Source organism: Lepus europaeus, chromosome 5 (genome assembly GCF_033115175.1).
Source record: "Lepus europaeus isolate LE1 chromosome 5, mLepTim1.pri, whole genome shotgun sequence".
NCBI classification, from domain to species: domain Eukaryota; kingdom Metazoa; phylum Chordata; class Mammalia; order Lagomorpha; family Leporidae; genus Lepus; species Lepus europaeus.
The window spans coordinates 125,732,208-125,757,369 of record NC_084831.1 but is presented as its reverse complement, the minus strand read 5'-3'; the positions used below and the strand labels follow the sequence as shown (position 1 = coordinate 125,757,369).

Sequence of the window (25,162 nt, the reverse complement as noted above, 5' to 3'; positions counted from 1 at the left end):
GGAGCCAGAAGCTTCCCATGCATGTCTCCCACATGGGTGCAGGGGCCCAAGGAGTTGGGCCATCTCCTACTGCTTTCCCAGTCCATAGCAGAGAGCTGCATTGGAAGTAGAGCAGCCCGGACTCAAACCGGCGCTCATATGGGATTCCAGCGCTGCAGGTCAGGGCTTTAACCTGCTGCGCCACAGCACTGACCCCAAAAACAGCATTTTAGATATTTAATTAGACCTTTAAAATTCTCATTTATAACACAAAATATTTTCACATATTTTATAAGAAAAAGTTTATAATACAATAATCTTATTATCTTAATGTGATTGTAGAAGAAATAAAAGAATACAGAGGTTTGGGGCCGGCGCTGTGGCATAACAGGTAAAGCTCTGCCTGCAGTGCCGGAATCCCATATGGGTGCCAGTTTGAGTCCCAGCTGCTCCACTTCCAATCCAGCTCTCTGCTATGGCCTGGGAAAACAGCGGAAGATGGCCCAACGCCTTGAGCCCCTGCACCCACATGGGAGACCCAGAGGAAGCTCCTGGTTCCTGGCTTCGGATCAGCACAGCTCTGGCCAATGTGGCCAGTTGGGGAGTGAACCAGCAGATGGAAGACTTCTCTCTCTCTCTCTGCCTCTCCTTCTCTCTCTGTGTAACTCTGACTTTCAAACAAATAAATAAATCTTATAAAAATGTACAGAGGAGGCCGGCGCCGTGGCTCAGTAGGCTAATCCTCCGCCTTGCGGCGCCGGCACACCGGGTTCTAGTCCTGGTCGGGGCACCGATCCTGTCCCGGTTGCCCCTCTTCCAGGCCAGCTCTCTGCTGTGGCCAGGGAGTGCAGTGGAGGATGGCCCAAGTGCTTGGGTCCTGCACCCCATGGGAGACCAGGATAAGCACCTGGCTCCTGCCAACGGATCAGCGTGGTGCGCCGGCCGCAGCGCGCCAACCGCGGCGGCCATTGGAGGGTGAACCAACGGCAAAAGGAAGACCTTTCTCTCTGTCTCTCTCTCACTGTCCACTCTGCCTGTCAAAAAAAAAAAAAATGTACAGAGGTTATAAACACCCCTGAGCATTGTGTGGTGACACAGTTCTGTATTTTTTAATCTCTCCTGGTTTTAATGTCCTTAAAAGTTGACAGACAAATACAAATTAATATTATATCAAAGTCAATTAAGACAATATACTTAGATCAATATTCAGATGCAATACAATGGCTGTTAACATTAAGAAATTGTCAGAAAAACACCAGCACCTTAAAACTTCATAACAAATAATATAAATGGTTTAACTCAGGAGGTGCTCATAATATGCAATATCATCTTAGGTTTATATAATAGAACCAGTTTATAACATTACACCACTTATTAAAGTATGACTCAATGTAGTTGCAAATATTTATGTGAACATTTGTATACTTTTAAACAGTGGAAAGGGTAATAATTACTTATTTGATCTATAAGACAAGTGTAGGAAATCTAGAGAGCTTTATATAATCTCGTTTTTATAAACTAGATTTACTTACATAAATGCAAAGTTTTGAATTAGTTAATATGCTTCACTTACATTTTAGTTTCATGCTGGGGCAAAAACAAGAACAAGAAATAGACACAGTTTATCCCCAAATTCACAAAATGATTAATAAATCTATCATTTTTAATCATTTTTACCAAACAAAAAAATCTAGGCCTGGAATCATTTGGACTTATTTGTAATCAAACTTAGAGTGTTTTTCTTCATTGAGACCCTCTAAGGTTCCCCAAAGGGGCTGGTGCTGTGGCATGGCGGGTAAAGCTGCCATTTGCAATGCTCGCATCCCCAGTGGGTACCAGTTCAAGTTCCAGTTGCTACACTTCCTATCCAGCTGCCTGCTAATGTGCCTGGGAAAGGAGTGGAGGATGGGCCAAGTGCTTGGGCACCTGCCACCCACAGGTGAGACCAGAAGAAATTCCTGGCTCTTGGCTTCAGCTTGGCCAAGCCCTGGCTGTTGCTGCCATGTAGGGAGTGAACCAGCAGATGAAAGATATCTCTCTCTCTCTCTCTCTCTGACCTTCAAATAAATAAATATCAAAAAATACATATCAAATAAAAATAAAAAAAAATGCTCCCTGAGATGTGCTGTCTTAAATGACAACTACCTCCATTTGAAAAGCAGTTCCCTGCTTGCTTCTAGAAGCTGGTAGAGATGGAATACCTGTCCTGGATATCAGAGTACTGTGCAGCACACATTGCCTACCCTGGACAGCTGTCTAAACCGTCAAATATAAAATGGAATGTGCCTGGCCTCACCCATTATAAAACATAAGAGGAACATACAAAACGGGGTCTGAGCAGGTCCAGAGCACACAAGTGAGTTACAAAATCACATGCCGGCCGGCGCCGTGGCTCAACAGGCTAATCCTCCGCCTAGCGGCGCCGGCACACCGGGTTCTAGTCCCGGTCGGGACACCGATCCTGTCCCGGTTGCCCCTCTTCCAGGCCAGCTCTCTGCTGTGGCCAGGGAGTGCAATGGAGGATGGCCCAAGTGCTTGGGCCCTGCACCCCATGGGAGACCAGGAGAGGCACCTGGCTCCTGCCATCGGAACAGCGCGGTGCGCCGGCCGCAGCGCGCCTACCGCGGCGGCCATTGGAGGGTGAACCAACGGCAAAAGGAAGACCTTTCTCTCTGTCTCTCTCTCACTGTCCACTCTGCCTGTCAAAAAAAAAAAAAAAAAAAAAAAATCACATGCCTGTGTAACCCCTTCAACCACTTCCCCGCCTCTCCCTCACCCCACACCTGCAGCCTCATGGGGAGCTTCCTATGAACAGTTAACAGGGGAAGAACTGCGTGGGCCTGGCTCCATACACAATGCCAGCCTCCGGAGAGAAGAGAATGGCCTCTCTACAGCCTGACTGGGGTCATCTCTCCAGGAGGCCGAACTTCCAGCAGCATCTCTAATTGCCCACTTCATTTGCAAGAAGCTATTGCCTGAGGCACACAACTGCATTGACTCCTGGGAAGCATCTAACAGCTTGGCCATGGGACAGGGACCCAAAAAGAAAGTAAAATGGAAAGATCTGGGAAAGAACCACGTGAAGTGGCTAGAGTGTGTTCATCCCATTTGGGATGCCAGCGCCACATGAGGAGGCTTAGCCTGCTACGGCACAGCACCAGCCCCAGACATGGGGCTTTGAGTAGAACAAGAACAGGAGTTGTGGTTTTTGTTTTTTCCCGTAAGCCAGGCCCACCACCTTTAGCTGTGAACTGAAGTATAAAGTTTGCTTACTGACACGTAGCCACACTCCAGCAGGGACTGGTGAGGTCTCTGCTCTCTGTCCTCAGGAGGACACTGTCTCTATCTCCCAAGGCTACCACAGGCTGGACTGCTTTATACTGGCTGTTTATAGAATGTCTGTCCACGAGGAGGTGACATTAAGGTGATATCTGAATGGCAAGGGTACTTCCGGCAAAGACCACCCTCCTGGCAAGACTCGGCATTACGCATGAACATGGCATGTTCCAGGGACACAGGGCTGTGGGGAATGACAAAAGGTGGCATCAAGGACAACGTCCATGTTTTTCAGCTTCAGCAGGGAGCTGGAGGGTGGTGCTGTTTAGGGAATCACGATCACCAGGGACAAAGCAGATCTGAACAGGAAGTCAGTTCTATTCGGCAGTAGTGAGTGTGTGGGGGTTTGTGAAGCCCTCCAACAAGCACTTAGTCTATGAGTCTGGAGTTCTGGGGAGAAGTCAGGGCAAGAAAGAGAAACTGGGGAGTCCTTGGTAATAACTAACACTGATGGGGCACCAGGCACAATATTTTCTCATTTACTCCCGACATCCCTATGGGACAGGCACTGTATTATCATTTTAAAAGACAAAGAAACAGAAGATTCCCCCAAGCCGACAAGCTCCTGGGAATAAAGTCAGAAGAGAAACCCAGGCAGGTGGTCCCCCGAGCCCACACGAATTGTCACTGTGTGCCATTGCCTGCGCCAAAACCACAGGCCCGGACACGGTGCCCGGGACAGTGCAGACTGAGCCACCACAGCCTGCGTGATGTTCCTTACGAGTTTCCAACTCCACACAGACACGACACTAATTTATCAGGAATGTGCCAGTACCGATGACCAACACCAGTTCCCAAACGAGATCCACCAGGTGTTATAAATTCGTAAATCAGCATTTTTATTTATCATTGCTTTCTTGTATGTCTGACTGGTTTGATTCCATCCCCAAGCTGACCTTCGAAGACCTTCACTGGTGTCCCAGGCACACTCTGGGAGGCCTACACAGCAGGCTTCAGGAGCATCTCCTGAGCTGTGTTACGAGCCATACAAGGAACCCTAGAAAGGACAGCTTTCATGTGGCTCCCTGCAAAGCTCAATCACACTAGAATTCTGAGCTGAAAATGCTTAATTCAGAGTGCTCCTCAAGGGGCTGCCATTTCGATGCAGCGGATTAAGCCACCACCTGTGCCGCCAGCATCCCATATGAGCACCAGTTCAAGTCCCAGGTGTCCACTTGACTCCATCTCCCTGCTAATGCGCCTTGGAAAGCAGCACAAGGTGGTCAAGTACTGGAGCCACGACCACCCACATGGGAGGCCAGGATGGAGTTCCAGGTTCCTGGCTTCAATCTGGCCCAGTCCTATTGCAGATATTTGGAAACTCAAACAGCAGATGAAAGCTCTCTCTCTCTCTCTCTCTCTCGCTCTCTCGCTCTCTCTCTCTGTAATTCTACTTTTAAAATAAATAAACCCTTTTTTCACATTGCTTCTCAAATAGTTTGCTACGTCAACAACTCTGGATGAGTTTTGGCAAAGCAGAGGTCATGCCCTCAGGAAAAACCGTGGCTCTTGCTTACTAAGAAAGAGCAAGTACTGGGTTTGGGCTTGGGTTTTTTTGTTTGCCTGTTTGTTTCTTTGCTTTTACCATGAACCACACTTTATTTGCTCATGTTTGCTTACAACGGAAATTCTGGAAATTCAGAATTGACATCCTTGCCTGCCAGCTTCTTGCAGACACCAGAGAAAGTTTCCACCTTCTGCTCCAGGTAATTCTGCTGCGCTTTTCCTGATGAACCTTTATGAGCCAGCTGCCAGGCAATGCCACATGGATCCTCCTACCCACGGTTCACTCGGGAAGACCCAGTCCTCAAGGACGGCATCATACACAACATTCAAAGTGCAGCTCCAAAGGCATTTTTGCTTATTTTTCATGTGGCTTCTTAAAAAAAAATTTAATTTATTTGAAAGGCAAAGCTGCAGAGAGGGAGAGAGACAGAAAGAGAGATCTTCCATCCGCTGGTTCACTCCCCCAAATAGCCTCAATGGCTGGCTGTGCCAGACAGAAACCAGGAGCCAGGAGCTTCTTCCAGGTCTCCCACTTGGGTGCAGGGGCCCAAGCACTTGGGCCATCCTTCACTGGTTTCCCAGGCCATAGCAGAGAGCCAGATCGGAAGTGGAACAGCCAGGTCTCGCACTGGTACCCATTTGGGATGCCGGCGCTGCAGGCGGAGGATTAACCTGCTGTGCCCCAGCACCGACCCCTCACGTGGCTTTTTCAAGTTAGCTCAGGCAGAATTCTCTGAGCAATAAGACAATCTGTTTCCCACTGAACTTTCTCTCCAATTCACATACTAGCTGCACTTGGATTTTCTGGGAAGATTTCATTGAGGAACAGAGACGCTAAGATGATCAGAAGCTGCATGTTTACAAGGTCCTCGAGTGGTCTGCACATTTGCTAAATGCACAGTAAAAGTTGAAACGCTCTACTTGTCAGAATAAAGAAGCATCTGAACCTCCCAGTCCCAGGAAGCAGATCCATGGCGTCAAAAACTTCAACATGCTCCAAACTAGAAACACCAGATTTCATCCCAGTCCTTGAAAAGGAAATCCACGAGGTCAGCTTCCTCTGCTTTCTTTTTTAACTGGATTCCACCCTGGAGGGCAGGTGTAGTATGTGAGGACTTAAAGCAGAGTTTCATAATAAGCCTCCTTTATGACAGTACAAACTGTCCCAGGCAACCCCACCCTAAAGTCACATATTCACATATAAAAGACAACAAACATGAACAGGAACTTGAAAGGAGCAAAAACTGCCACTTGGTTAAACCACATATCTCCTGACACATTGAAGTCTCCTCATGCAAATTTTCAGCTGTCATGCTATTGATGCACCAACAGACCCTCCCCTTCCTCTTAAGCAGTCTTTACCAGATTCCCAAGTTCAGTGGTAATATGGTTTAAGAAATCCAGAGAAAATAGTATAACTCTCACTTCTTGATTTTCTAAATCCTACGTACCTATACTATTACTTTTATTACTAGGTCTGTGTCTAGAACTTAGTAAGATTGTGCTTGGTGTTTTGCTTGTTTACTTTTCAATATATTTTTAAAATGTTTTATTTATTCAAAATACAGAGAGAGAGAGAGAGAGACAAGAGACAGAGAGAGAGGCAGAGAGAGAGAGACAGATCTTCTATCCACTGCTTCACTCCTGAAATGGCCCTGAAGGCCAGGGCTGTGCCAGACCAAACCCAGGACCCTGGAACTCCATCCAGGTCTCCTATATGGATTGCAAGGGACCAAACAGCTGGGCCATCTTCTGCTGCCTTCCAAGGCACATTAGCAAGAAGCTGAATCAGAAGCAGAGGAGCCAGGACTGGAACTAGCATCCATATGGGATGCCAGCATTACAGGCAGTGGCTTAACCCCCTGTGCCACAATGCCAGCCCCTATATATTTCATTTCTTAGAGCAGTTTTGTATTCACAGAAAACTTGAGTGGGAGGTAGATTCTCCTTATACCTTCTGCCACCACACATTATCAACATCCACTAGAGTGATTCAAAGTCCCTAATTTACATCAGGGTTCAGTCTCAGTGCGGCACATTCTATGTGTGTGGGCAAACTTCTGAAGACATAGATCCAGCATTATAGTAATGTACAGAGTAGTTTCACCGCCCTAAAAACCTAAAAATCCACCTTTTCTCTTTTTTTTAAATTGACACCACAATAGTACGTATTTCTGGGGTATAATCTGATGTTCTGATATATGCGTACAGCACATTCACACTTTTACTCACGTTTGCCCTGAATTCAGCAGCAGCATAAGCTGATTGTGCCCAAAATCAAGAAGGGAAAGACACAGCTGAAGTTCTCGTATTCCTGATGTTTTTTCAACCGAAGTAGTTCTTTATATATATATATATATTTGACAGGTAGAGTCATAGACAGTGAGAGAGAGAGACAGAGAGAAAGGTCTTCCTTCCGTTGGTTCACCCCCCAAATGGCCGCCACAGCCAGTGCTGCACTGATCCGAAGCCAGGAGCCAGGTGCTTCTCCTGGTCTCCCACACGTGTGCAGGTGCCCAAGCACTTGAGCCATCCTCCACTGCCTTCCCGGGCCACAGCAGAGAGCTGGACTGGAAGAAGAGCAACTGGAACTAGAACCCGGCGCCCATATGGGATGCCAGCGCCGCAGGTGGAGGATTAACCAAGTGAGCCACGGCGCTGGCCCCCAAAGTGGTCCTTTTACAGGACCTGGGAGCATCCAGAGAGCTGTTTCTGTGCAATGCCATCAACATAGCTTATGCATCGAGCTCAGTGCACTCACACAGTGTTGTCTTCAGAGTGCCTCTGGTGGTGGTACTCATTGCCTTAAGGGAACAGTATAACTCCTTGGGTTGCCTCCAGCTAACAAAGTCAACTTTCCCAATTTCATTAGCAAAGTCCCATCAGCTCCAAGAGGATGGGGGAAACATGAAGTATTCTTGTATCCCAACGCCAAGTACACAGTGAGCTTCCTCCCAAAACTTGTCGAGGTGAATGAGAGAAGCCAACTTCCTGCCCAGGTTTCCCAACTCTAAGCTGGTCCCTTCTCCCACTGTGCCACACCATCATGATGAGTGTGACATCTGCTGTTAGGAGCTCCTAGGGTAGCATATCTCCCAGCCCCTTGTAACAAGGGAGATGGACCTTACTCTCAGTCTAGACAGAAACTGGGCAGCTGGGCATGGAAGACCAGCGATCTTTCCACAATCTCTCTGGAATCTTCTATGACCACACTGTGCATTAATGTTATTTAAGGCTGACAGGGGCCAGTCCTGTGGCATAGCTGGTGAAGACGCCGCCTGTAGTTCCGACATCCCATGTGGCAGCAGTTCGAGTCCCTGCTGCTCCACTTCTGATCCAGATCTCTGCTATGATCTAGGAAAGTAGTGGAAGATGACCCAAGTCCTTGGGCCCTGCACCTGCATGGGAGACCTAAAGAGATCTCCTGGCTCCTGGCTTAGGGTTGGCACAGCTCCAGCCTTTGCAGCCATCTGGAGAGTGAACCAGCGGATGAAAGACCTCTCTCTCTCTCTCTCTCTCTCTCTCTCTCTCTGCCTCGGCATCTGCCTCTGCCTCACTGTAACTCTGCCTTTCAAATAAATAAATCTTTTTAAAAGATAAAAATATGGCCCGCGCCGTGGCTCAACAGGCTAATCCTCCGCCTTGCAGCGCTGGCACACCGGGTACTAGTCCCGGTCAGGGCGCCAGATTCTATCCCAGTTGCCCCTCTTCCAGGCCAGCTCTCTGCTATGGCCCGGGAAGGCAGTGGAGGATGGCCCAAGTGCTTGGGTCCTGCACCCGTGTGGGAGACCAGGAGAAGCACCTGGCTCCTGGCTTCGGATCAGCGCTGTGCGCCGGCCGCAGCGGCCATTGGAGGGTGAACCAACGGCAAAAAGGAAGACCTTTCTCTCTGTCTCTCTCACTATCCACTCTGCCTGTCAAAAAAAAAAAAAATGTTAAAAATAAAAATAAAAATAAAGGCTGACTTTCCCACGTCCCAGCCTTCCCAGCATTTGGAAGAACATTTCCATCACATGCTTAAACTAATAAACACAGAAAAAGCCAGGGGTTATCTTAGCACCTGAGCTGCCATTGAACCGGCCCCCTTCCCTGGGGGGGAAAAAAAAAACTAATAATGAGTTACCAGGAACTGGGTCTAAAGATCCTCATGTCTACTTATGCAGAGCTCTAGCCCTCAATTCCCTCTCTTGGCTGTGTTTCAAAGGCAAAATCCAGAGCGTCATTTAGGGGCAGCAGTGTCAACATGTCCTGGACATAACCCTGACCATCACCAAGCTGAGTCCCTATCTTGAGTACTTGTGTGTGAAGTACTTCCACGAAACACATCCTATCAGCTAAAACTTACAAATACCCTTTGTCACATGACAAGCAGTTGGGATTGTTACTTTTCCTTTCAACAAACCCCTAAAGAAAAGATCCCATTGATCAAATATTGATATCTGGCCTTCATTCTGTGAAGTCCTGGGGCCAACCTTGGGGAGCAGTTTCATGATGTTAAGCACGGGCTCCTCAAGGGTCCACCTGGGTTAGCTCAGTGAAGGCAGGACCAAATCCAGAATCTTTATCAGCCATGGCACTTTAGTACCGACTGGGAACATCAGAGGAACTGAACAGAGACTTACTAAATGAAAAGACATTAATTGCATTTCAAAAATAATTTCAAATGCATGCTAAGGTAAGAATCTAGCTACAGTAAATCAAAAGAGGACCCTGAGGTGAACTGAAAACAAAAAAAGAAGCTATTCTTCCACAAGCCTTGTTACAAAAAGGACAGAGCTGTGAGTATGGGGATGCAACTTCAAAGGAGCTGAGAAAGACTCGAGTGCAATTTTAAAGGGAGAAGCAGCAAGTACATGATCCCTTTTACATGTGCCTACTGTACTATTAATTTAATTCACTGGCCATTCAAGATTTTTTTTAACGTTTTATTTTTTATTTGAAAGGCAAAGAGAAAAACAGATAGACACAGAGAGGGCGACAGACGAGAAAGCTACCCTCCATTGGTTCAGAAGAGCCCCAGTCCACTAGAGCTGGGGCTGGGCCAAATTGAAGCCAGGAGCCTAGAACTCAATCTGGGTCTCCCACACTGGATGGAAGAGAACCAAGCACTTGGGGTACCACCTACTGCCTCCCAGGGTGCACATTAGCCAGAGCTGGAATCAGAAGCGGAGCTGAGCTCAGGCATTAAGATACAGGATGTAGACATCAAGTAGACAAAACACATGCCCCACAATATTTTTATTGAGCACCAACTACATGTGAAGAAACCATCTAGATGTTAGGAAGACTTGGGTGAACAAAACCTAACTTCAAGGAGATTGTTACCTCCTGTTGCATTTTCAGCTTCCCAAATTCTTTGCAAGAAAGCACTCCAAGCTCCTTAGAATACAGCCAGGGCTTGTCTGTGCTCTGCCCGTGAACATGCCACGCAGCCATTCATGAGGTTGTCTGGTCTTTCCCCTCCTGTAGATCAGTCTTTGAGAGTCTCGTGGTCTTTGTATCTCAGAGCCAGGCCAACCATGGGGCAGGTGGGAGGAGGGTGAACTCCAGTAAATGGATCAAGTCTATGTCTGCTTTTAACCTCAGAAGTCTGTTTGTGTCCCAGCATCTCAGAGAAGCTCAGCTCCGGTTACCCAGCCTGGATAAGGGTGCTGATGGCTTGATGAGGTTCCAGGGCTGACCATAAGCACTACAGGGAGAATTGAGCAAGGCTTACATACAAGGGTCCTTTAAAAAGTTCGTGTACAGGGCATATTATGAAAACTGAGCCTGTGCTGGACTGGGCTCAGAGCGGGTGGAAGCGGGAGTGAAGTCTCGCGAAAAGAGGCCATTCCCTCAGCGGAGCACCCTGGCTGTGCAGGTGTCCGTGAGAGGTGCGGCAGGTTTGCGGAGCCGGATGGTGCCCACCGCTGGCCTCACACCACCGTTGGGGCCCGTTGCCTGTGCCCCCAGAACACATTTCTGTTGGTCCGGAACATGGAGGACGACACCAGATCTGAATACTGACGGTGCAAATCTAGTCGCCATGGTCCTGTGCTTGATGTGTGCATTCCACTTGATTTCTACACTCGCCAAGAGGAGTTGCCCGTGTCCAACACCCTTTCTTCAGATGGCCAATTAGCGAGGGCTGTTGAAGTTTGAAATTCGACTTTTATAGAATGTAAAACTGCGCTGTAATGACGACCCCAAAAACAAAGCCTGAAGCAGCCCTTAAACACCTACAACAAGTAGACAAGCCAAAGATCTCTTACGGGGCAGGCTGGAAGAGAAGGGATGAGTTTGGGAAAAGAAAAAGAAAGGAAAAGCTAAGCTAAACTGAGCTGTGGGGGCTGGCGCTGTGGCATAGTAGGCTAAGCCTCTGACTGCTGGAACCCGTATGGGCACCAGTTCGGGCCCTGGCTGTTCCAATTCCTATCCACCTCTCTACGATGGCCTGGGAAAACAGCGGAAGATGGCCCAAGTCCTTAGGCCCCTGCACCCACATGGGAGACCCAAAAGAAGCTCCTGGCTCCTGGTTTTGGATCGGCACAGCTCCAGCCCTTGTGGCCAATTGGGGAGTGAACCAACAGATGGAAGATCTCTATCTTCCCATTTCTCTCTGTCTCTCCCTCTCTCTGTGACTCTGCATCTCAGATAATTAAATAAATCTTTTAAAAGAAGAAGGAGGAGGAGGAGGAAAGAAAAGCTGGAAGAATAAGCTTAGTGGGAGCTAAAGCCTTGCTTTGTCTACAAAAGGGGGACAATGGGACCGGTGCAAGATTTAAAGCCTCTATCTGCCACCGGGCATCCCATATGGGCAGCAGTTGGAGTCCCAGCTGCTGCACTTCTGATCCTGCTGATGGCCTGGGAAAGCAGTAGAAGATGACCCAAGTTCTTGGGCCCCTGCACCCACATGGGAGACCTGGAGGAAGCTCCTGGCTCCTGGCTTTGAACAGGCCCAGCTCCGTCTGTTGCAGCCATTTGGGAAGTAAACCAGTGGATGAAAGATCCCTCCCCCTCACTCTCTCTCTCTCTTTCTCTCTCTATGTAACTCTGCTTTTCGGGGCCAGCACCATGGCTCACTCAGCTAATCCTCTGCCTGCGGCGCCGGTATCCCATATGGGCACCGGGTTCTAGTCCCGGCTGCTCTTCTTCCAGTCCAGCTCTCTGCTGTGGCCCGGGAAGGCAGTGGAGAATGGCCCAAGTGCTTGGGCGCCTGCACCCGCGTGGGAGACCAGGAGGAAGCACCTGGCTCCTGGATTCAGATTGATGTAGTTCCAGCTATAGCAGCCATTAAGGGAGTGAACCAACGGAAGGAAGACCTTTCTGTCTCTCTCTCACTGTCTAACTCTATCGGTCAAATAAATGGAAAAAAAAAAAAAAACTCTGCTTTTCAAATTAATAAATAAATATTTAAAAGAGGGAAAAGTTGTTTTTCAAAGTGAAAAATAAAGCCAGCTGTCATATTTGGCCAAGCACCTCATGACAAGCACTTAAAGGTCAAGATGAAGTTCAATGATGGCCAAAATTATAAGAATGACACCTGATGTATCCTACAGAGTAACTGTTTTCCTATTTTTTTTAAAGTTGTGTAAGCTGTTAACTTAAAAACTTCTGCTTTGGTCTAGTGACAAAACCTGTAACTTGATTTGTGTGGGCCTTTGATGTTGAGCGTGGCCTTTCTTATATGAATGTGCTCTGTCTTAGCTTCTCAAGTTAAAGAGTAAGAGTATATAATGTTGTTAAGCTTAATGCAGCACATTTCAATTTGAGACCAGGCAATCAGATATCACGGAGCAGCAAGCAGGGCTCAAGGAAGCAGCATGTGGATCTGGGGTCAATCCACAGAGCCGGGCTTAAAGAGGAGACAGATGCACGTACTGGGGACTCTTGCACAGTCAGATCCACTAGAGGCCAGCGCCGTGGCTTAACAGGCTAATCCTCTGCCTTGCGGCACCGGCACACCAGGTTCTAGTCCCGGTTGGGGCACCAGATTCTATCCCAGTTGCCCCTCTTCCAGGCCAGCTCTCTGCTATGGCCCGGGAAGGCAGTGGAGGATGGCCCAAGTCCTTGGGCCCTGCACCCCATGGGAGACCAGGAGAAGCACCTGGCTCCTGGCTTCAGATCAGCACGATGCGCCAGCCACAGCGGCCATTGGAGGATGAACCAACGGCAAAAAGGAAGACCTTTCTCTCTGTCTCTCTCTCTCTCTCACTATCCACTCTGCCTGTCAAAAAAAAAATGATAAAAATAAAAAAAGATCCACTAGAAATACTTGTACTATTTAGGGATAGGCTTTGAAGTGGCTGCTGGGGACACACACAAACAGTGAACTTCTGGAATCAGCTCTGCGAAGCTGGCGGACATTGCACTGCTTCAGTACACGTGAGCAGTTGGCCCGGAACAGGGGTGCCTAGTCACAATCTATGGGAAGTCGGTCCCTGGCCCAGTTTCAGGTCACCTTATTGCAAACCTTCAGTGAGATGAGCTCCCTGCAACAAAGGTTTAGGCTGTGAGCCTCAGGCTAGGAAAAATTCTATGCTGAAACTCAGTGACTCTCTTGAAATGTTTAAGTTACTGGAGTCCTGGGGAGACTTAAGGACAAGGCGAAAAGCTACTCCTGCAGGGCCAGTGATCAAGGACAGTGGTGGGAGCTGGTTGCAAAGCTCTGTTACAGAGAGGACACTGGCTGTATCTGCCTTGGTAAATAAAAGTAGTGCTACATTGTGCTTAACAACCACAAAAATAGATCAGCTTGTCTGTGCAGAAGTAAGAGATACACTTCAAGAATTCCTCTCAAGGAAAAGTGATGAGCTGTCGCTGTTGACTGAAATTATCACCTACTCTCTGAAATTCCTACTGCCTCTTGAAAAATGTTTTAGGAAACCCCCTTCCGGCCCCTCGCCAAATGCCATGCAGACGCGAGCATGTTCCAGAGGCTGTACCTAGAAAGTAACCTTTCCTTCCTCCTTAACCTGAGTCCCACCCAAGGGAGGGCTGAGGACTCAACAGTTTCTCCTCAGAATCAGAGTCCAGGGCAAGCAATTGCCTTCTCTCCCCACTGCTCTCTTACCACCGCCAGAGGCCTGCAGAGCACTGCCGAGCTCACACTGCCCCCTGCTGGCCTGCTCGCTCTCTCACTCCACCTACATGCTTGCATTCATTCCTGTAAAAAAAAGAAAAGAAAAAGAAAAACAAAGCCACAGAATGCCCCCACAAAAGTCAAATGTCTTTATTTTATATAAAAAAAATTTGTACAGTTTTAGTTCCTATGTTTAAGAAAAAAATCCCTAAAATTGCCATAATGTTTAGATCCACTGCAAACTGTAAAAACAAGCTTTTTATATATTAAAAAAAATTTACATTTTATAATTTTCTACATGCATGCACAATGTCTCAGCTCTGTAACCCAAAATGAAAAGAAAAAAAATCTAGATCCAACAATGGAAAGTTCTACATTTACAATCTCACTTGGAAGGGACCCAGAGAATCCCTCCCTTTTGCGCACAGAACAAATCACAACAATCACACACCAGGACTGAATCCATCAGTGGATCCTGCCCATGGGGAGGGCAGAGGACAGAGGAGACAGACAGAATGACAGACACCATGGAGGGGCGAGGGAGCCCCTCTGGGCCCAATGGAAAAGCAGAGAACTAGAACCCCTGGGGAACAGATGTTTCCACTGAGAAGTTTCCAGGTCCCGATGTCTCATCATGGTGTTGTATCAGGGTCTGCCATGGAAACACTGAGGTGTGGACAGAGAGGTGGAAAAGTTAAGGGCTGAAATGGAGGGGGAAAGGAAGGCAAAATGAGAGGCCAGAGGGAAGCAGGCAGAGAGCACAAAGACTAGCTTAGGAGGAAGGGGCCGGTGGGGACAGCGGCAGGGCGGCGAGGTAGGTGGAGGACTGAGGCACTGTGTCCTGGTGTGGAGGGCGAGCGTCCCAAGGGGATGAAGAGGGAGGCCTGGTGGGTGGGTTGGGGATGAACAAGTCCTGGGAACCAGTGCACTGGAGGGGCCCAGCCACAGCACCCCCACAGTGACATGGGGGAGGGGTGTGTGCAGGCGGTGGGCACGCCCCATCCAGCGGGTGGCAGGACAGGCCGAGGGCGGGGAGACTGCGCGGAGGATCCAGGCAGGGGCTCGCCCCACAGCAGTTCACAGCATGAAGACAGCTTCCCACGCAGGAGAAGCGCAAGACAGACACACAGCCACACACGTGACAACTCATCCTGACGTCTTAAAACATAATAATAATAATAATAACCGAAGAAGACAAAGATACCACAGTTCTGACGCAAAGGACCAAGACGCTACCATTCTCAGTCGCAGCCCTTAGTGCTTAGAGAGAGTTGGGAAAACGTTTTTTTTGTTTTGTTGTAGGAAAAAGGAATGAAAAAAATCACAGTGATTAAAAACATGGCAGGTTCTTAAAATAAACATTCCCCCGCCCCTAACCCAGGGCAGCGACTAAGACCCCAAATACTTTCGGTCTGCCCACCCCAACCCACTCCTCAAACCACACCACCCCACTCTTGCCCGCAGGGCAGTGACCCCGATCACCATCCAGGCCCTGTTTCCCAGGATAGTGAGGTATTTATGGGACCCAAAAGAAACTCCTGTGAAACCAGGTTTGTGAAGAAAAGAAAGGAGACCTGCCAGGATGCCCAGCACGGGATGTAATTCCCACAGGCCCCTCCAGGGGACCCCAGCCGCCCGTCCAAGGCCGATCCCCAAGCCCTGCCCAAGTCAGCCCTGCAACCCACGCACCCCGCCCCCGGGGTCAGGGGACAAGGTACCCAGGAGCCCTTCTCTAGCAAGGGGTGGGGGACAAACGGCCTTTGCAGAAAGGACAGGAAAAACCCGAATCATCAGGTGCTGCGATCCCCAGGGCCGCCACCGCAGGGAGGAAGCAGATCCGGCTGAGCGCTCAGTGGAGATGCGGCCCCAGGCCCCAGCTGCACTCGGAGGGGAGGTGCGAGTGCTCCGGCGGAAGGCAGGGCCGGCCGACAGGGGGCGTCGTGCGTTATTCCGATAACTCACCAGGAGCACGCCGCGCCCCTCCATCAGTGTGCCCCTTCACCCGGATCCTGGATGGGGATACCCGGGCTTTTCCTATTTCTACTCCTCTTGGCAAAACTACTTAATTCAGAGGTGTCTGATCGAAAGGCTCAAATTCACTCAGAAACTACGTATTAGAGGGCCAGCAAATTCTGCTCAAAATGAGATCTAAACTATTGAGGATTCACATTTGGTGCGGACCATGGAAGCTAACACGGGGTGAGGGACTTAGTACCTACAAAAGGCAGTCATCCTGGCCCCCACCCCAATACCCAGGGAGATCAGAGCCCAGAGAACCAGGCAGGGAGAACAGGAGGGGACCCTGGAAGGCCGAGGAAAAGAGAGCCCTGAGGCAAAGAACTGGACTTAAGGCAGGGGATGGGGAGGAGCTTCTGGCTCCCCCCTGTAAGAGATGAGGCAGCAGGTCCCGGGAGCCGAGAGAAGACACAGGGCTGGGCTGGCTGGTGAAGAAAAAGAAAAATGCTGTCTAAGACCACAGGGGCTGAGTCAGGGTCTGCAGGCTGCCAGGTGTGGGCAGGGGTCTACATACCTTCCTTCATTGGGAAGGGCAGAGGGCAGAGGTCAATGACCAGGGTCCTGTCGAGACCTCAAAGGTCTATCTTGTGCTTCCCCTCGGGAGTTGGCCAGGAAAACCACACTGGAAGGAAACCACCTTCCCCCAAAAAGTCAGACAGGGGAAGTGGAGCTCTCCAGGTACAGCTGGGAACCTCCCTCGTTCTAAATACATGTAGATGGCAGAAAGGGGGCTCTAAGAGCCAGAACAAATAGTGCTGGCAGGGAGTCGCCGAACTCTGGCACTGCGTGGCAGGGGTGTCCTTGCCTGAGCGCCCTGGGGTTTGTTACGGGCTGGGGGAGAGGGGCAGGAGGAGGGCAGCTGCCGCCCTGCGGGTTTGGCACTGTGGTTCTCTGGAGTCCTATCTGTGTCAGGGGCCCCTGGAGAGAACCCGCTGCAAGCACTTGGGTTTGCGGTGGAGCTCAGGAGGGTGGCTGGGGCAAGGAGAAGGGGAGGCACTGATTCCCGCAGGGCCTGGAGGGACACAGAAGTGGGAGGAGGAGGCCGTCCCAGCTGCTGCTCCACATGGGGGAAGACAAGGATGACGGGGGGGGGGGGGGGGTGTAGTTAATTCAAGTAAAAAAACAAACAAACAAAAAAAAACAAGAGCAAGAGGAAGAAGGGTGGCAGGCATGTGGCTGGGCCCGAGAAGCGAGCCCCCCACCCCTCAAGGCCCCCAGAGTCTCCCGCTGCCCCTGCTGCTGCACAGTCACACCGAGGTCTCAGACTGCAGCCTCATAACAAACTTGTGCGACTTGGGATCCACAAATTCCTCGGAGAGTTTGAAGAATGGCACCTTCTTGGTGCTGACCACCAGGCTGAAGTCCTGGCGCTTTAAAAGGAACACGATGCCATCCTTGAGCCCGTTGGTCACCGGCTCCTCGCTCACCAGTGTCCACTGTTTGGCCAGCCAGCGTTCCTTGTGGTACTGGATGGTGGGGCCAGCTGCCAAGTACCGCTCCAGGAAGGCCTGCAGGGGGGAGAAGTGGCTGCATAGGCGTCTCCTGCACCCGCCTACTGTTCTTCTTCCCCAGGACACAGCTGCCCAAGACAAGGGGCAAGAAGAGGCCGGGGAGTATCCGCCCCAGACTTTTGTTTTGAGGAAGCCAGTGCTCACGGAGATGAGGTTGCTCCACAGTCAGGACCGGAATTCGGCTCCCCCGACCTCATCCCCCACTCTTGTCCCTGCAGCAGGCTGAGGCCTGCACAAGCTTCCCTCATCCTGCCTTCCTTCCCACACAGCTCACACGACTGGTGCCAAGCAGGCCTGCACCAAGAGGCAGCCGAGGGGTCAAGGGTAAGTGCAACACTTTAGCTGCCCGTCCACCAAGGGTGGCTAAGGGAAAGCAACTCTAGGAGGTTGGCAATATAGCCACAGGGTGAGCAATGACTCAACATGAGCAGAGGGCAGAGACCATCTGGCAGAGGTAGCGGGGTCCTGGGGTTAAAGGTAAGACTTTGGGTCTGGAAATGCCAGTGCTTTACAGTGTGTTACAGTCTCAGCCATCCCCCAAAGAGCCCTGAAGCCTCCGTTCTCCTCGTCCGCCCAAGAACTTCACCCTATGCAGAGCAGGTGGATGGCGTACCAAGGAGAGAAGAGATGATAAGGAGGAGGTGGAGATGAGAGAGGAAGAGGGGTGGGGGGATGAGGAAAGAAGGAGGAGAATTGCGGAAATGATGGTGGAAAAGAGGACCAGGAGCTGGGCAAAGAGCAGGGGGCGGGGAGCAGAGCGGGCCTACCTTGGGCGTCATGTCATGCGTGATGCAGAACTCCAGGTGCTGCAGGATGCTCTCCATGGTGTGATAAGGCTGCTGCTTGGTGGTCCGAAGGTACTTCTGCATGGCACGGGCCATGGATGCAAAGATGGCCTGAGCTGCCTCCCGCGGGTCCATCACCTCCCTGGGGTTCTTCTGCTCCTCTTCCTGCAGCCGCTTAATGTGAGTGAAGGCCTCCTCCACAGCTACCACAAGCCTGCAGGACAGGTGGGGAGGGGTCTGGACCAGAGGCCTCCCCCCTGCCCCCAGCTCCAGTCCTCCAGGGCCTGAGCAAGGCTAAGTGTTCATGCCCACCCCAATGCCACCCAAACCATCTGGAACCAAGGGCTGGACTCCTGGAAGACTTGAGGGTGGAGACGGGAGGGGACATCTTTCCCCAGATGGGGCCAGGACACAGCCATAGAGCTCATTGAGCCTCGGCCCAGGAATTCAGGACAAACCTAGTGTCAAGCCCAGAGAGACAACTAGGGACTGTGCTGCAGGGATGGCTCCAAAAAGACCCTCACATCACACTTCATCAGGTCAAAAATTAGCAGACATGATCTTATCAAAATGACAGATCTATTCAGTCATAATAGCATGGGCAGCATGGAGGGAAACACAAGAGTACTTCACAAGTTAATGGAAAAATAGAACAAAAAAAAGTTTATTTTGGTGTAAAAAAAAGAAATCTGGGCAGGCCTTGTGATGCAGTAAGTTAAGCTGCAGCTTACAATGCCAGCATTCCATACTGGAGTGCCAGTTCAAATTCCAGCTGCTCTACTTCCAACCCAGATCCCCGGTAACGTGCCTGTGAAAGCAGAGGAAGATGGCCCAAGTACCTGGATGTACCTCCCATGTAGGAGACCAGGATGGAGTTCAGGACTTCTGGCTACATCGTGGGCCAGTCCTGGTCACTGCAGTCATTTGGAGAGTGAACCAAGAGATGGAAGATCTCTCTCTTTCTGTCTCTCCCTCCCTATGTCACTCTGCCTTTCAGATAAATAAATCTTTTTTTAATTGTGAAATCCATGTACAGCTATTCATAACACAAATTTTCTATGAACCTTTTTTTAAAGATTTGGTTTATTTACTTGAGAGGCAGAGCTACAGATGGAGAGAAGGAGAGACAGAGAGAAAGGTCTTCCATCCACTGGTTCACGACCCAAATGGCTGCAACGGCTGGAGCCAGGCCAATCCTAAGCCAGGATACAAGAACTTCTTCTGGGTCTCCCATGTGCTTGCAGGGACCCAAGGACTTGGGCCATCTTCCACTGCTTTCTCAGGCCATTAGCAGAGAGCTGGATTGGAAGTGGAGAAGCCAGGATATGAACCAGTGCCTATATGGGATGCCAGTGCCACAGGCAGAGGCTTAGCCTACTACACCATGGCACTGGCCCCACTACGAATTTTTTGCAGATCCCTCATAAGCATGATTTCAAACTTTTTTCACTAAATAAAGTTATCTTTTTTTAAGATGTATTTATTTATTTGAAAGTCAGAGTTATACAGAGAGAGGAGAGGCAGAGAGAGAGAGGTCTTCCATCCGATGGTTCACTCCCCAACTGGCCACAACGGCCGGAGATGTGTCGATCCAAAGCCAGGAGCCAGGAGCTTCCTCCAGGTCTCCCACATGGGTACAGGGACCCAAGTGCTTGGGTCATCTTCTACTGCTTTCCCAGGACATAGCAGAGAGCTGGATAGGAAGTGGAACAGCCTGGTATCGAACCAGCACCCACATGGGATGCTGGTGCTTCAAGCCAGGGCGTCAACCTGCTGCGCCACAGTGCCAGTCCCTAAAGTAATCTTTTAATTCTATTTTCCGTGGATCTTTTGAACTACCTTTATACATTCAGAATCTAAAATCACCAAATGATTAATAACTAAAATATGCAAATAATTCACTACAAGTCAAGAAAAAAAAGGCAAGAACCCTTCAACAAAATGTGCCAAAAGATGTGAACCAAATATTCATGAGATGCCTGAAAGCTAAAAAGTAGATGCAATGTGGGAAGCCAAGATACCATGGAAAAGAATAAAAGAAGAAGACCTAAATGAAAGATCTCTGTGAGTGAGATCCCAGTGGAAAGAACGGGGCCATCAAAGAAGGAGGTACCTTTCTCTGAAGGGAGGAGAGAACTTCCACTTTGACTATGACCCTATCGGAATAAGACCAAAGTCAGCGAACTCTAAAGGCTTCCATAGCCCTGGCAACTCATGACTAGAGCCTAAGGAGATTACTGACGCCATGAACAGGAGTGTCAAATTGTTAAGTCAGCAACAGAAGTCACTGTGTACTTACATCCCATGTGAGATCTGTCCTTAATGTGTTGTCTAATGTGCAGTGATGCTATAACTAGTACTGAAACAGTATTTTTACACTTTGTGTTTCTGCATGGGTACAAACTGATGAGATCTTTACTAATTATATACTGAATTGATCTTCTGTATATAAAGATAATTGGAAATGAAAAAAAAAAAACCTGGTGTTAAATTGGAAATGGCATAGAAAATTAATTAATTTAAAAAAAAATATTATGTAGGATCTCTGTCTTTAATGTGCTGTACACTCTTATTTAATGCTATAACTAGTACTCCAACAGTATTTTTTTTTTTCACTTTGTGTTGCTATATGGGGGCAAACTGTTGAAATCGTTACCTAATATATACTAAACTGATCTTCTGTATATAAAGAGAATTGAAAATGAATCATGATGTGATTGGAAGGGGAGAGGGAGCGGGAAAGGGGAGGGTTGTGGGTGGGAGGGAAGTTTTGGGAGGGGGAAGCCATTGTAACCCATAAGCTGTAATTTGGAAATTTATATTCATTAAATAAAAGTTTAATAAAAAAAAAGTAGATGCAGTGATTACTGGTTGGTAATTTGAGAGATTCAAATTAAAACATTAAGATGCTACATCTCCTTCAAAATGGACAAAGCAAGAGGACGACCATAACTCAATATTGGAAATGACACTGGGAGTATTCTGTGAACTCCTATGCATTTAGAAGAAAAAACAGGGGCCCAGCATTGTGGTGCAGCAGGTAAAGCCGCTGCCTGAGATGACAGCATCCCATATGAACATCGGTTCACATCCTGGCTGCTCCACTTCTGACCCAGCTCCCTGTTAATGGCCTGAGAAAAGCAGGAGAAGATGGCCTACATGGGATACCTGGATGGGGCTCCTGGCTCCTGGCTTCAGCCTAGCCCAGCCTCAGCCATTGCAGCCGTTTGGGAGTGAATCAGTGGATGGAAGATATCTTTCTCTCTCCCTCTCTCTTTGTAACTTTGCCTTTCAAATAAATAAATAAATGAATGAATAAATAAATAAACCTTTTATAAAAGTGTGTAATAAAAATTTTTTTTTGATAGGCAGAGTGGATAGTGAGAGAGACAGAGAGAAAGGACTTCCTTTTTGCCGTTGGTTCACCCTCCAATGGCCGCTGCGGCCAGCGCATCTCGCTGATCCGAAGCCAGGAGCCAGGTGCTTATCCTGGTCTCCCATGCGGGTGCAGGGCCCAAACACTTGGGCCATCCTCCACTGCACTCCCGGGCCATAGCAGAGAGCTGGCCTGGAAGAGGGGCAACCGGGATAGAATCCGGCGCCCCAACCGGGACTAGAACCTGGTGTGCCGGCGCCGCAAGGCAGAGGATTAGCCTGTTAAGCCACGGCGCCGGCCGTGTAATAAAATTTTTTAAAAGATGCAAAAAACTGGATGCATTCATAACATGGACAAATCTCAAAAACAGCATTAAGGGGGAAACAGAAAAAGTCCATTTATATTAAAAGCATACAAACATAAGCCGACACTAAATTTGTACAAGAATTTATGCCCACAGGAGTGGGTGCCTAAAATGTGGGAGTGGAGTAAGAGTGGGGACCAGAGGAAAAAGGAAACATTTAGAATAAAGAACTGGGAAGAAACAGATGATGATGTGTTAAAAGCTGAGAAGGGTGAGTCACGCAATTCTCTGCACTTGCAGTCCAAATACAAAATACAGCCACCTGGCTTATGGGCAGGAACGGACTGAGGAAAGCAGTGAGGCCTGTAGGCTGGTACCCAGAAACACAGCATCCTGGGAACCTAGGCTGGGACCCCAGGCTAAAGCTGTGTGGTTCTGAGCATGCCTACAGTCTTGTTTATTCTTCTGCTTCCCCTAAGTGCCTCAGTAAAGTTCCTTTTTAAAGATTTATTTATTTGAAAAGTAGTCAGAGAGAGAAAGAGAGAGAGAGATCTTCCATCTGCCGGTTCACTTCCCAGATGGCTACAATGGCTGGGGCTGGGCCAAGCCAAAGCCAGGAACCAGAAACTCCATCCAGGTCTCCCAAGTGAGTGGCAGGGCCATCTTCTACAACTTTCCCAGGCACATTTGCAGGGATCTGCATCAGAACTGGAGCAGCCAGGACTCAAACCAGAGCTCATATGGGATGCTGGTGTTTTACAGGCAGCAGCTTAACCCACTAAGCCACAATGCCAGCTCCAGTCAATTCTTTCTAAAAGATTCTTCAGTTTTAGATGAACCAACAGAAAAAGTTTTCTCTCGGTTACAAGCAAAATGATGTGGGGTGCGGGGAAGGGCGCCTTACGTGCCACCATAGCAGCACAGGGGATCCAAAGGCCCTCGTCGGGGCAGAAGGTAGAGGGGTGGGGAGCAGCACTGGTTCCCCTCCCATGAGGGCCATTTCTGAGACTACTGGAGACATGCCGGAATATCACAGCAATGGGCTTGGTGGTCTTTGTCCTACGGCAGGGGACTCCAGACTTGCGTGTCCAGAACAGAGCCAAGGCCACCTCCGTTCCTTGAAGCCTGGAGAATGTGGGGGGCAGGGGCACAGAGAGAGGCCAATGGTCCAGTCCCAAGGCTTTCTGCTCCTCCCCCCGACCCCTGCGAGGAAATTCCTGTAGACCAAGGCAGGATCTGGCAGCAGGAAGCACCCAGGAAAACTGTCCAGGTATGATTTAAGTTCACATGGTACATGGTAATATGAACAGGGAGAAGGGAGGAGTGAGGACAGCATGGCAGAATTTACCAAAATGTGGGCACCAGAACCTTCAGGATCTCCCAGGAGAAAGGCTCGTCCAGCCTCAGGGCCTGCTGCTACAGCCGAGGCTCACAGCCCTTAGGTGGTCCCTACCCCCAGTGCAGTAGCAGAATTCAAAGGCATCCCCTACCTGTGCCGGATTCCCACTCCTTCTCCATTCAATAGCCTTGGCACTTTTGACAGGGGTCAAGTGCCAAACCACTTGACTTTATAACACAAGAAGATGATCCCAGGCAGCCCGAGCTAAATCACACACGCTCTAAAAACAGAGCTTGCCCCAGACGACAGCAGAAGTCTGGGAGAGAAACCTGTTCCTGCCAGAAAAAGTGAGCCAGCACGCCGAAAACTGGCCTGTGGGGCAAGGTGACAAGGCAGGGACTTCTGCCAAAAGATAGGGGGCTTAGGGGCCAGCACTGTGGCGTAGCAGGTAAAGCCTCCACCTGCAGCACCGGCATCCCATATGGGCACTTGTTCAGGTTCCAGCTGCTCTGCTTCCAATCCAGCTCCCTGCTAATATGCCTGGGAAAGCAATGGAAGATGGCCCAGGTGCTTGGGCTCCTGCACCCACATGGGCAACTCCTGGCTATAGATAGGTCATCTCCGGCCATTGCAGCCATTTGAGGGGTAAGCCAGTGGATGGAGAATACCTCTCTTTCTCTCTCTCTCTGTAAATCAGCCTTTCAAATAATTAAATAAAATTTTTTTTTTAAAAAGTCAGCAGTGAGTTCAGAAGGGAAGCGCCAGCTCTGACGAGAGCTGTCAGAATTTCCATCTGTGAGGCCTGGGTGGAGCGTCCAGCCAGCCTACACCTGACCGACGGAAGTGGGAGACAATTAATGTGTGTTGCCTCCCAGCCCAAGTTCATGGTCATCTGTTATGACAGCAACGGAAATTGATGGCACACACACAACCCACCCGGATCGTCACTGCCCTTGTTTCCAGCAGTTCCCCAGCTCACCCATAGGCGCCTCCATCCCGGTCTCCCCCAGGGACCCACCTGGCCCTGCGCTTGCGCACCCTCCGCTCGTGCTCGGCCTCCTCGTAGTAGTACTCATTGTGGCTGTTGTCCCGCCTGCGGGCCGCCGCCGCGATCACAGCCCGCGACTGGCCCGTGGAGTTGTTGGTGCTGTTTTCTGCACAGGATCGGGACAGAGGGCATGGTCACGAGGGCGAGTGGCCTCTTCCCACCCCAGGAGCTCCGGAAGCCGAAGCCTGGTGTGTTCCCACCACCCAGCCGTGCCTCCCGTTCCCAACCCGCCTGGCCGCTGGCTGGGCGAGGCCGCAGGAAAGCAGCGGGGACGGCCTCGGAAAGGCAAGAGTCCCGCATGCGCTGCTCCCTAGCGCAGGAGGCTCTGACCAGGGTGGATGAGACACGGAGGAGCCAGATCGGGGTCGGGGTGGGGGACACACCATAGCAGAGAGGGACAGCAAGTAGAGCCAGCAGCCTAGACCAGCCACCTGAAGCCAAGGGAAATGACAGAACAGAGGGGCTGGGAAACAGGCCAGGGAAAGGAGAGAGCAAGGGGAGAACGGGGAGAGAGGAAGAGGAGCCAACTTGGAGTCCTGCTCGGGCAGAGGCCAGGAGGGGTGGAGGAGCAGGGCCGCTCACCCTCTCCGAGGGAATACACCTTGAAGCCAGACACTTTCTTGGCCAGGACGGACTTGGGCAGGTTGAGGAGGGCAGGGTTGTAGACAGGGAAGTCATGGTAATACTTCTCCAGGATCCACACGGCCACGCGCTGGATGCTGTGGGGGAAGACGGCAGGGGGGGAGGGAGAAGGGACAGACAAGGGGCGCAGGGGGAGGGACACATCAGGGCAGGGCGGCAGGGCAGGAGAGGACACACGCCAGGGACAAGCCAGGTACAGGAAGCCTGCTCAGGCCTGAGCTCTACTTACCAGGCTCCCCAGCCTTCCCCAGGGCCGGGC

At 49.9% G+C, this 25,162-nt stretch overlaps 1 protein-coding gene across 1 annotated transcript in view; it reads right to left on the bottom strand.

The window, feature by feature from the left end:
• Nucleotides 1–14,104: 14,104 nt before the first annotated feature.
• The window catches only part of VANGL2 (VANGL planar cell polarity protein 2), a 30,824-nt gene continuing 19,766 nt past the window's right edge, over nt 14,105–25,162 (bottom strand). The window contains exons 5-8 of the mRNA XM_062192573.1: nt 24,844–24,980; nt 24,232–24,367; nt 18,177–18,408; nt 14,105–17,406 (exon numbers count right to left, since the gene is read on the bottom strand). Of these exons, the coding sequence (XP_062048557.1) occupies nt 17,146–17,406; nt 18,177–18,408; nt 24,232–24,367; nt 24,844–24,980 (766 nt within the window). The 3' untranslated portion in view covers nt 14,105–17,145. The remainder of the gene's footprint in view (nt 17,407–18,176; nt 18,409–24,231; nt 24,368–24,843; nt 24,981–25,162) is intronic.